This window comes from Papaver somniferum, chromosome 7 (genome assembly GCF_003573695.1).
Source record: "Papaver somniferum cultivar HN1 chromosome 7, ASM357369v1, whole genome shotgun sequence".
Lineage (NCBI taxonomy): Eukaryota > Viridiplantae > Streptophyta > Magnoliopsida > Ranunculales > Papaveraceae > Papaver > Papaver somniferum.
The window spans coordinates 38,642,975-38,656,080 of NC_039364.1; the positions used below are offsets into that span (position 1 = coordinate 38,642,975).

The following is a 13,106-nucleotide window of genomic DNA, read 5'->3' on the forward strand; positions in this document are numbered from 1 at the left end:
AGCAGAGGAATCATTTCATCTTTTCAACAGAAAGTCCATACCCATAGTCCTATTCCTCCTCCTCATTCATATCTCTGATGATGTCTAGAAATGAGTTTGTTTTGGATATAATAAGCAGAGACAAAGATATATATCTTAGGTTGTTGCTAAGGAGCTGCTAAGACACGTGAAACCCATCTGATTGTTGTAAGAAATACTGCAACATGATGTATGCAATGCCATACTAGGATTCCTTTGCCATGTTAATCTCTGTAATCATGTATAATGTTGGTATTCTCTGACGGTTCTACAGGTTAATGATAACTTCCTCAAAAGCCCATACATTCACAACTCCAAAACTCTTTTCCTACTTCTTTTTGGGTACAGAATACATTTTTTATCTTCTTTTTCTTTTTACCGAATTTAAGAATGAATCTGAAATTTAAAAGATGTTAGTTAACACTTAATGGTGACAAGTCATTGGTATAACTGCATTACGCAACACTGATGGCAAATGTAAAACCAACTTTTATTCTAGAAGTGTATCCATGTGTCATAGGAATGCAGTTTGCCAGTTAACCTATCGAAAAGGCAACTGGAAGTCTGGAACCCCAAAAAACAGCTTAAAAATACAAAAACCAGTGCACAAGAACATGGAGTGATGGAGAGATCATGACAAAGAATTTATCTCCTCTTTAGCAAGCATACATACTTAGTCCGGGACCATTCTGTTTCAGGACATTTAACCACATCACAAGTTTGATTTAAAATGTCAGAAATTTCTATCGACTTCTGACTGGGTAACAGTCCAGAGCCATGACTGAAAAAGATCTACGCCTGAAGATGGTACTCTAGTTTCAAACCACACTGTGAATCATCTTCGTGGAAGCCCAAAAGTGACATGAAGGATAAAAATGAGAAGGGGTTAAGAAGTACACTACCTTCAGACTTGAACATGCATATAAAGTCGTAGAACTTCTTTTTATTATGTCGTCGCTCCAAAATTATAGAGCTGAGGCGGTCCCAATGAATACACATTTGAGGAATCTTATCCCAGCACAAAACCAAATAAAATACATACATAAAAAAGATAAAAAGGAAAGCCCGAGAAAAAGAAACAACAAACACTGGGGCAAAAGAAAAAAATCCTCAACTGATGGATATTTGTGGTTCAGTAACTGTAAATAATAATAGTTACAACATGTAAATTGCAAAGCCTCACTATAGAACATACAACTCCGGAGAGCCATATAGGTTGTTGACAGATAGATGATGAACCAATTCAAGACATTGACCAACAACACACTCGAGGAAGAGCTCTGGTAATTCACAAAGGCAGAACCTCAACCTGTTTCTGGAGATGCTAAAATTTAAGCATCAACATATTATAGCAAATCAAGAAGGGGTGGCTGCTCAGACGAAGATGGTTTAGGCTTACTAGACCGTGATCCTTGAGTCCCCCTCCCTCTTCCTCTTCCCACAGCTGTTAATGGAGGTGGAGCAAGTCTCAACCCAGTATTTTCCGTCTTGTTAGAGGAAAATATGGATCCAATATCCGTTGCATTTTTTTCAGTATATGAACCTGCTCCATAAGCACTAGGGTTACTCATTCCTGGTGCCGAACTCCCCTGATTCTGCCTCATGAACCCAAGAGAGCTTTGGTTGTTCAGCCCCCCACTATTTAGTATGTTTGTGCTCGATAGTGAATTACCCTGATTCTTTCTCGAGAACCCTGCAGAACTGTGCGTCCCAGTGCTCTGATTATTTGTACTAAAGAAAGAGTTCCCATTATGCTGGCTGCTCATTCCCATGGCACTATTTGAGGAGGCAAAGCCCCAACTAGTTACTGAGTTACTAGATCTTGGGGGCCAATTGGCGAAGGGATCTATTTCGTCAAAACTGGGGCTTGACAATTCAGTGTTTGGTTTCGGTTTCTCAATGTCGCCCAAGTGAGATGAAGCACCTGAAGTCGATCGAGGAGGCCACTCTAAGTCGACTGAGGGACATGATGTAGGAATCTGTTGATTTGATGAAGGAGATACCACAGAGGGCAGGGGAGTGGTATTAACTGGCTGTGAAACCCGGGTTTTCTGCACGGAAGGTAAGCTAGTTTCAGATGACTGGCGGGATTGAGGTCCTTTTGTTATGGGACCCCAATCTTCATCCCATGCTGGTCTGCTATTTGCCGCAGAAGAAACGGGTTGGCTTGTTTTTACAGATGGTTGAGATAGTGTCCCATTTAGTACAGGTGTTACCCTAATTTCTGGAGTTCCAGAATCAGTCACAGAAACACCTCGTTTTTCTTCTATTTTCCTGCGAAATTGAAGGGTGAAACAAGCAGACATTTTCTCCAGCTCAGATGCGTTGGCCATGTTGAATAAAGTGAGAGAGAAACCCAGACAGGAAAAGGAAAGAGATACAAAGTAATGTCTTAGCTGAATCACCTGAGTATATCTTTCACAAAGAGCATGTATTTAGCGAACTGCTGAACATTCAATTGTTGCGCAATGAGAAGTGGCATAAGTAGTGGAAGAACGTGCTCAGCAACAAATTCTATGCCATGCTGAACAAGACAAATTGATCAGAAAAAGAAAAAAAGTCGTGACTCAAAAGCATGACTTTCCTCAACCTTTCTAAACTGTACTAGATTTATTTACTTTTACTTTCTTCAACATTTTAACAAAAAAAGCATTTTAAAGATCTGCGAAGGAGAACGAGGAATTCCTTGCATTTAACGAAAGCATAAAAGTGGAGATGAGAGAAAGTACCTGCTTGAGAATCGAGTTTGCAACTCCCAAAGTACACATGAGTGTGGGAGCTGAATGATCAACAGCGGTACACCGTTGGATAGTCTGCAAAATCTCCAACGTGGCATGTTTGTCCATGGTGCTCACCAATTCTCCCAGGCACAATAAAGCATTCACTCTTACCTGATAATGATTAAATATCATCAGATGGCAACCCAATTTTTTTTTATTTCTTACAGCAGTAATTTCAAAAATGAATGCAGTCTAATGGCGCTTATCAAACATATATACACACGGCTCAAGACTGACATAATGCATGCCTTCTTACAGATAAATAATCTTACATTGGTCAAATAATTGTGCAGAACGAATGTGTATCCCTATTCTTACTGAGGCCATTAACCATTCTGATTTAAGTAATTGATGCTGTATGGTCTGACCATGATTCTTTCAAAATAGATGTCATTCACAAAACCAGCTCATTTGAGATTATTTTCAGCGTGCATCTACACAAACTAACTACATCTATAAACGCATTGCATTTTTAATATCTTTCATTCAGGCTTGCCAAGAACAGATTATTCTTCTTATGTGACTATGATGTGCCAAAATGTAACACGACGCTAAATGGTATCTGTATGCTAGTTGCTACAAGGTAAGCCTGCAGCAGTTAATGAACTACAGCATAAACAAGATTAACAAATACATACGTACCGCAGCCACCGTTGTCTTAAGTGCTAACCCGTGAACACGAGGCAAAACTGCCTGTTTCACCAACTGCACAATATTTTGCCAGCCAAAAAAAAAGAAGAACGAAAAATTAGTTGAATGTTCGAGACTGATAACAAAGGGGAAGTGACTGGAGATTTATGAAACAGAATTGAACATACTGTTCATTGTAATGGAAAAGCATCAAGCATCTCTTGAGTGACAAATTTAGTGTCATCAAATTGAGTAAATTCTTTTCTGTTTTAAAGCATAAATGTTTAGCAGGAGCGATTTGAAAACTAAGTATTACAACTTTGGACAACACCAGTGAGGAAACGAATCGGAACTCGATAGATCCAATACCAGAATTTTAAATAAAAAAAAATTAGTGACAGCAAAGTGCACCTGAACGTCAAGCTGCTTCGTGAGGGCTGCAGTTCTTCGTAAAACTTCTTCTTGTATGCGGGCATCATTATCGTCATAAGCACGCACGAGCAAAGGGAGCACATGGGATATTAAGTGCTCCTGACTGGTCTAGAAATATTGCAGAGAAGGACAGGATTAATATTAATATGACGTAGCATAATCCAGTGCTTCTGTAACCAAAAGTCCACAACGTAACACTATCAAATTTACTAAAAATCGAGTGTGGCAGTTAATGTTTTTTCGTACTAACTTAATTTTAAGTACTTATTTTGTACCCTCGGTCTAAAAAAAAGTAACAATCTACTGTTCTGGAATACTGAAATAGCTCTAACATGTTTGTGATTTTATATCAAACCAGCAGTATAAACACCGACTAGTTAACTGTTTTTTTTGAACCTCAATTGCACTGGATAAAAGAGGACAAGATAGAAAGAAAATGCAGGCAGGGTGCAAGTTATTTTTAATCAGAAAATGTTACATTAAGTACCACCTACGATGAACCATTAAGATGATCAAGACTACTCATTTCAGCTTAATTACGACATCAACACAATTGTGATAACTGAGGCTGCACGAACATTCCATAATACCATTCTTCTGCGTCATATGTGGACGCGGAAAAATTATATTCACCCTAGAACAGGGACTACCAAAATTGTTATAAATATATGTTCTGTATTTTCTACAACTGGATTCTGAAAAAACAGGTAGACTTTTCAAACTTTGCACTAAGAATACTAATAAGTCATCTTCAAAATATTTAAGAGATATTTATTGATGTCAATGTTACACCTTTTTCTTGTGGAAAAACAACAAGTGTCATTTAACTGGAGAAACTTAAGGACTCTATCAAGATTTACATTACCATTATATTCTTATTACCTTGTTTATTATGAGTTCTGCATGCTTAACAATTAGCAACAACGTTTCACCTGCTGCTGTACTCAAGACAGGAAATAGTGCCGGCAGTGTTGATACTTCAAAATCATTTTTGTCCTGCATCAAAAAAATACCTGTTAGTAACAACTTAAGTCATAATGACAATTCAAGCACCAGCATCCGTAAGCATAAGAGGTAGACCAAGATTTGTAATGAAGACTCATATCCAACCTAGCAAAGGCATGATTATTCAGCCAATGTTTGATGAGATTTCTATAATTCATAATCTAACACTGAATGACGAGGTCTCAACGAATATTTTAAAAATAACACCTCAGAAATTGGTAACTTTTCCCTATTCGTTAGAGCAAACAGAAAAAGTGAAAAACAAATTTTAATACAGGTAAAATGGGACGTAAGCAAGCCAACTACAACCTATTATGCACCTTGAACTAGAATACTGGACCAAAATATAGTACCTGAGACTCCGCTATCGTGAGAACCATGGGTAAGATCATTGGCTGCAAAACCATATTTCGAAGTTCTGCGCAAAGAGGTGGGAGTACCTGCATTAAATCATATCGTGAATTTCTCAAATATTTATTGGTCAGCTATCAAAGCCCTACTCTCTAACGTAATGAATGAAGCAAGCAGATGCTTTTGAGTAAAATAATTGAATGAAACACTCAAAGGGCACAATTTGCATTATGATTTAAAAGCAGTCATAAGTAGTTATATTTTCCAGTAAAATATAACTGGAAAATGCATGGTATATGACCTACACGTAATGCCCTAAGTAGGCCAAGAATTTGGCCTTGACCATCTAAGCATGCCTTTTGTAGGCCAAAACTGTTCTAACGAAAAGAAAATCAATTCACAAACTGTTGACATCATAAAAAGTGTTTTGAACAATTGTATGCCAGCAATACTCAGGGATGAAAGTTCAGTACATAAATAAATTCATTAAAGGGCATAGTAACTGGTACAAGCTGTAGTTCAAACCTTATACCGCAGTACACGAGAATCAAAATCTTTCCACATATCAGATAATGCTTTTAGAAACTCAGACTTCTGCATGTTATCCCTTTCCTGCAGGAAGAGGAGACTCATTGTTAATGCAATACCTGGATATGCCTATGTATGCAGGAGGGCAACTCTATGTAATTTTAATTTAGTTAATAAAGCTCCTTTCTTATCAAAAAATTAATAAAAATTGTTAAAGAAGTCTGTCAAATTCTCAATTGAAGTGCTCCAGAATATCTCTATTTCAAATGCATCAGACAAGTTACTTAATACGTACAAGCATGTGGTCCAGGAAGCGAAGAGCACGCAATCTAGTGTCGTCGCGGAAAAATGGAGAACCTGAAACATCACATTAGCAAATAAGTTGCCTAGAACATTGAAAGTTAAAGTTAGAAGAACCTTGTGGAATAAGCAAGCCACGAGAGCTAGTACCTAGTAAGATGACCAAGAATATGAAATCAGAGATTACGAAATACACAGTATTCTATGATACTGGAGTTCAGTTTTACGTTCATAGTATGACACTTATTACCACCTAAAGGATGTTACTGACACTACAAATCTGAGAATAAGCATCCAAGAGGTAACAATTTTATACAGCTGAACTTAAAATTTGAAAGTGAGGAAAATTTGGTGGTACAAGGGATTTGTAGGAAGGTAAACCATCAGTTAGATAAAGTAGAGGGTGATCAAGTCTCAGAAGTGTATATCTTAATCATCCCAATAATCCTTCTTGGTGGAAGAAAAAACAAAACATCGACAATTCTTTAAGCAGTGATAGTTGGCTTTTTGGGTGCAAAACTCCATGTATCCCAACCTTGCATATTGTGCTGGTGGGCTGGTGGCTAGCTATTAAATACACTGTCTGGCTGGCCGACAGTCCATCTGATGGTTATCTCAGATGTATTCTTTCCTAACCATTAGCTCGTACTGAAATCTTGAAATTTGTATTGAATGTGATAACCAGCTCAAGTTCTTCCTATACTGGCCTTATCTTCTATGTACGCTCTTGGAATAGCTTTTAAACAATATTAGTCCCAGTGCACCCATCACCAAGTGCCAATGATAGATCAAATGAAAGAGGCCTTTAGCTAGCACACTAAATATGTGAAGACTGAAAACAGGTTATCCCTGATTATGTATATAATTCACTTAGTTAAACTCGAAATTCTGAATTTTAAAGAGACTAACAGCTTTAGAAGAAAATAGAAAATACGAAATACGAAATACTTTTCCCCTTTTTCTGGGATTTGCTATATATTTCAAAGCTGAAAACCTGCAGTCATTACCTGTAAAATCCAACGCACTTGGTCTAGAAGCCTCATTCATAGAGAGCATCCTTTGTAAATCAGTAACTACATCTGCCGGCATGCTTGAAAAAGACTCATGTTGCAAGTATGACAAGGTGTTCATGTACTGCATGAAAAACAAGACATGGCTACTTTTAACTGAAGAATAACAGTTAAGCACAACAAAAGAAAAATGTTATGAAACTCAAATACTCCACAGTTTCTAAGCATTCTTTAATGGAACAAAGGTGTATAGTCCCTCGTGTATGGTTGCACAGAGATGACTTGTCAAAATCTATGTATTGGTCAAGCAAGGTTTTCACAATTACCTCCTTTCAGGTTTGTAGAACTTGATAACATACTGATTCAAGGAGAAAGTAAAAAGAAAAATGTAGAACTTCCTCTTAGTCTTACTTGACTATTTCCCGGTTCCAGATTCATGTTTCATATGAAATTCCTGTGGCGGCATGAGTACAAAATAAATCAACTTTTGAAGAAGTCTATTAGAAGTTTACCATCTTTACGTTGTTGTGGCAATCCAAGAGAGGCTTATGAGCAATCAAGTGGTAGGCAAGGCATCCGAAGCTGAACATATCAGTAGACCATCCAGCTTTGGGTGCTTTACTCCTAACCAGTTCAGGAGCAGTATAATTCAGTGATGGTTGAAGGGGCAGAAGAGAATCATCAACGTCATACTCCTGCTCAGATTACAAAGAATCAGTAAGCATTAGGTTGAGATGATCCACTGATGGTTGCAGTGGGTATAGCTGCAGTACAGGTGAATTACTTAATGACATAATCCCAATCGCAATCCAGAGTAAGTGTGATTGATTCACAAAATATACATATATAGTCATCTAAGTTAAAGCTACCATTTTCCTTTAATCCATGTAACAACTAGAGTATATTTTCAACATTTATATCTTCTAGTCCTGCATATTTAATTGTCAGACACTTCAAATGTCTGATAAATAGGTAACAGCATAGCATCAACCTAAGTATCCATTCATTCTTGTATATTTAATATGGAAGAAAAAAGTTTGAATCAAGAATTTCAAAATCTGATCCAAAGTTACACCATTCCCATGCATCATGGAGTCAGCATGAAAATTAAAAACAACTTCAACCAACTGACATGAAGCCAAAAACAAGGGAACCCCAAGTTCCATCAACCAACCTGTACTTCATTGCAAATTTTGATAGCAAAAGCAAAATTTTACATGCTTATACATAGAAATAAGCATGGCGCAAGAATAAAAAAACACTTAGGATCAAAACAACGGCTAAGAGATGCCCAAAAACTTCTTGCTGCTTTTGACAAGAGTTAATGAAAGTACAGACAGGAAAATATAAAGGTATCATACTAATCTATCTATTAGTTTCACTTACTGAATAATGGAAGGGCTGCACGCTAGAAAGTTCTCCAGAGTTTTGATCTGCAGGAATAGCGAAACCAAACCCTCCAAGCTTCCAAGCTCCACTGGAAGTAATAAATATAGTCTGTAACAGCAACATCTTATCAATATGCACACACTATATAGCAGAAATCCATCCAAAATATCAGTTGTGGCTTTTAGATGAGAAAAAAATATTACTAGTGTTTAACATTGTTGTACATATGATTCATTATTAACTAAGTTCTACAAATCAAGAGTGCAATAAGGTCTTCCCCTTTACATAACTCAGATTCGTATATTCCTTCATTATCAATACTTCAATTATTTGTCCTAACTAGAGTTAAGCGATCAAATTACACATAAATATCAATCTACCCAGCAAGTAATTTTGAATTTTCCATATTTCTTAAAAATAGAGAAATGGCACACGTAAGATGAAGAAGAGTAAAACCTCAGGTGATATAGCCCGATGAATAAGATGTGCATTGTTATGGAGAAAATCCAAGGATTCAGCAATCTGGAGCAAACCATGTTTTACCTCCAACAACCCCATTTCCTGAAGTAAGCATTAATGACTTCAGATGATCGATAACCGTACGAATAAGTAAGCAGGAAAGCTACTGAAGTATAAAATCTCATCTCGACTGAATATACCAGTAAGTTTAACACCTTTAAATGTTCCAACAATTATTCTAGCTAATACATGGATAATACCAAATTGTTTCATGACATGAGAATCCACACCAGAATGAAGATCTGCTATCCTACTAAATACAAGTCAATTTGGAGTATAATAGCAACCACACCAGAATGGTCTCTAGCCATATATACTGTTCTTCATCAATTTAAGGGCACAACTATAAGAAACAATAATCAAAGTAAGCAAGATGTGCTCATGATACTATTAACTGAATGTTGTAAAATAAAGCAGATCTTGTCTTGGCAATTATTTTAAAATGATACTATTATTCTCATGTTGGTACAACTGGGAGGGCTTTTGGTTATGATCCAGCCATCATAATTTATTTATTTTTGAGAGATGAAAAGAACTCACTTCAATGATCCCAAGAAGAGGAACAAATTGTTCATAACTTTGTTGTCACGGCTCTTGCAACGAAGTGGGTTTAAATTTTACTAGCACTTCTACGTGGTGAAACTCATCAACAGCATTCCCTACTTGACAAGGCACTAATCATGCTACCCTAAAGAAAACTTTAAGTCGTGCCCTCCCCCATTATCTCCTAGCATAAAAACTAAAATTTTCTAGATTCTTTCTTTTCTAACATTAAACCATCCAACAGTATCTAGCTAGCCCACCCTTTCAAAATCTGAATCTTGCTTTGCTTGGTTTAAACTAGATCAGATCTTACAGTAACAGCTCCCACATTTCTCTAACTACGTTCTTAGCTTAGTATCCAAATTCTACAATATCCAACCCTAACAAACAAATTTCCTAATTGCATGCTCCATGCAAAATAGCAATCAATAATCAATACTAATCACAACAAACAAACACAAAATCACACCAAATTCATAATCTAAAAAACTAAAAAAGATCAAGATGATGATAAATGACAAAAATTAAACTACTCACCATTCCTTTAAGCTCCTTAGGCACTTTCCCGATATTCTCAACATTCCCAAGCGTATTTGCCACAGAAGCAAAAAGTGGTTCAGTAACCATAGCCATAAAATTCTTATTCTCATCTAACCCTTGTACAACATGAACAACACCAGGATGTCTAATCCGTACCAAACGTGCAGCATCAGCACGAATTATATCATAAAATGCATCTTCTGTTGCTTTAGACAATCCAGCTTTAGAACGTGCTTCAGTAATTGCCTTTTTATCAAGTACCCAAACACAAACGATTGGATATTGTGAAAGTGTAGATCCACTACGTGCTTTAGCTGAGTATAATTTCCATACGAGACCAGGACCACCAGATCCAATTTGATCCAAAAGTTCATAATCTTGTAATGCTTTTGGTCCTGTTACTTCTTGAACTGTTGTCTGTACATGTTTTTCTATTACTGCTGCTGTTTTTGCAAATGCTTGTGTTAGGGTTTTCATGTTCAGAGACATCGTCTTCGTCGTCGATTTTAATTTCCGGAGGTTTGAATTCCGATTTGATTTGAAGAGGAAGATGAAGATGAAGAGGTGGAACTTCGATTTATTTGGTTTTTCCACCCACCTCTCTCTTTCTCTGAAAGACTTTCTTTTTTCTTTTTTTGTTACAGGAAGGAGTTTTCCGTGGGAAATTAATTTCTGAGTTGGAAATTCATGTTTCAAAAAGAATCTGATCAATGAAATTTGTTTTGTTTTTTACAGATTGTTGTCTGAAATGACGGTACTACCCCCAACCGACGGGGGTATCGGTAAGTGCAATAAACGTAAAACGTCGTTAAATCGCGAGGAATCAGAATCAGAATCATGAGTTAACAGATGGGTCCTCGTAGAAATCAGATTCTCTCATCTAGGTTTAGATCCTCGGTCATGCAAACTTTTGATCATCTCATGCATCCTGATAATAATTGTTGTTCTGCCTTTTTTCTCTCCCATTTTCTCTGTGAAACAAAGAAGAAGAAAAAGAAAAAAAAAACTACTTTCTTCAAAACTTAATCCCTGATCCGTCTGATTTAGGTTTGATTTTCATATCTACCGGACGGATCGAGTTTGTTTTTTGTATATATTTATCTTTCAATAAAAAAAAATTGTTTAGAAACAATTTTTATGGTTTTCTGATCGGTCCGATGATTTCACAATACTATCAGGACTTGTTTTCTTATTCTATTATTAGGGTTTTTTGGTGGATTTGGATTTGCATTGTTCTCAAGCATGTGATGGATGAAAATGATCTACTTCGCCAGATATGGAGATCGTTTCTAAAGAATCTAATTTGGGCATATTACTTCCCTTTTATGGAAGCATCTGATAAATTTAATGGGCAAGAAACAAAATGGTTTGAAACCATTATTTCAACAGGCTGCAGAAGTTTAATACGATTTTTTTTATCTCATTTCTTTAAGTTTCGATTGTAAATCTTGTATTATCTGTATTGTCATGTTTATTGATGTAATTGATCAATGTAATCCTTCAAACCTCAATTTGAATGAGGTAGTCATAAATAAAATTTAGGGGCGATTCAAAGCCCCTGTTTCCATCAAAAAAAAAAGAAGATAATAATAATAATAATAATAATAATAATAATAATAGTTGGAATTATGATACTCTTAACTCCTATATTTGATAGTGATATAGTTAGAGATACTTGTAAGATAAGAATTACCTTTAAGTAGGAAAAATAGGCTTATATGAATTCATGTGTAGCGCCACCTCTGAATTTCACAAAAATAAACTTTGATGCTTCATTTTGTATTGATACTAATCAAATGGGTTCTGGTTTTGTGATAATTGATGATGCAGGGATATGCAGGGGGCAGTCTGCAAGACAGCAGTAGCGCAAGATACAGAAAAGGCTGAAGCACTAGTTACTTTGGAAAGTATCAAGTAGACTAAGAAGAAGAATATTAGCAATTTTTATCTAGAGGGTGATAGTTTAAATGTAATAAATGCCATAAATGGCAAAGTAGGTGATGTTAGCTGGACTACAAACAACATTATTAGTGATTGCCAATTTTTGCTTAAGTCTTTTAATCACTGGGTATGCAATTATGTACCCAGGTAGTTGATCTAGTAGTCAAGGAGGCTAGAAACAACCAAACCAATGTAGTGTGGTCTCAATCTCTGGCAAACTGGGTAGAAACTCTCATTAGTGAGAGATTGGATGTAATCTCCTAATTTGATTAATACAATTCCGTTCTTATTAAAAAACATGCGTATAGTGACATGTTTTCTATGAAAAATGGTTGTAAAGTTTGTAACTGCAAAATATTTGACGTATACGTGGCATGATCTCAGAGTTGGAGTACGATATTCAAGATACCTGAGAAGTACTGGAACATCCATCTCCTGCTTTTACAGATTACTAAACGGATTTGAATGAACGGCCAGGACGCTTCCACGAGTTTATGATGTGATGGGCCAGCTGTAAAGAGCCGTTACACACGTGTAGGAGGAGTCTACTCAGCATTAGATACGTTCAACCTCCCCACCTAACCATATCTTCGATGTGTCAAGTTGTCATGGAAGCAGACGATCCCAGGGGGATCGAGGAAACGAGAAATAAGATAGGAGGAGCTTAGCGGTCCCCGGTCCTAGGGATCGATGTAGAACTCACGGGCCCCAGCCGAAGCTTTATAAATAGCAGCTTTGTTCACTTGAAGAGGGGTGGGACTTTTTTAACATAAGGAGAGTTAGAAATAAAGGGAGATACCCAGCTACACATTGAATTTTCCTTTACTTTCATTGGTTCCTTGAACCTTGTAACAATCAACATTCATAGTAAGATCTCAAACTCATTATCCCCGTGGATGTAGGCTAAGGGTGAACCATGTTAAATCTCTCGCGTCATTTACTTATCTAGCACTTACATTTACAGTACATTTATAATTATAATGTTCACTTAGTTAAGTGTTCATGCTTGATAGTAGAATTCATACTTACTGGACCTCATACTATGATTTATTAGTGCGTATTTCGAACCCAGCTATACCCACCAATTGGGTTTCTAGCCCAATCTTCACTTTACGCCACG

At 36.6% G+C, this 13,106-nt stretch overlaps 1 protein-coding gene across 1 annotated transcript; it reads right to left on the reverse strand.

Moving 5' to 3' along the window:
- Window positions 1–937: 937 nt before the first annotated feature.
- LOC113297031 (SCY1-like protein 2) lies at window positions 938–10,534 on the reverse strand. Its single transcript, XM_026545421.1, has 14 exons — window positions 10,043–10,534; window positions 8,900–9,004; window positions 8,441–8,551; window positions 7,567–7,749; window positions 7,052–7,178; window positions 6,040–6,101; window positions 5,742–5,828; window positions 5,219–5,305; window positions 4,743–4,856; window positions 3,840–3,968; window positions 3,441–3,503; window positions 2,748–2,909; window positions 2,424–2,542; window positions 938–2,292 (listed from the first exon to the last, which is right to left on the reverse strand). The coding sequence occupies exons 1-14, from the start codon at window positions 10,532–10,534 to the stop codon at window positions 1,365–1,367; spliced, it is 2,769 nt and encodes a 922-aa protein (XP_026401206.1). The 3' UTR covers window positions 938–1,364.
- Between the last annotated feature and the right edge of the window lie 2,572 nt (window positions 10,535–13,106).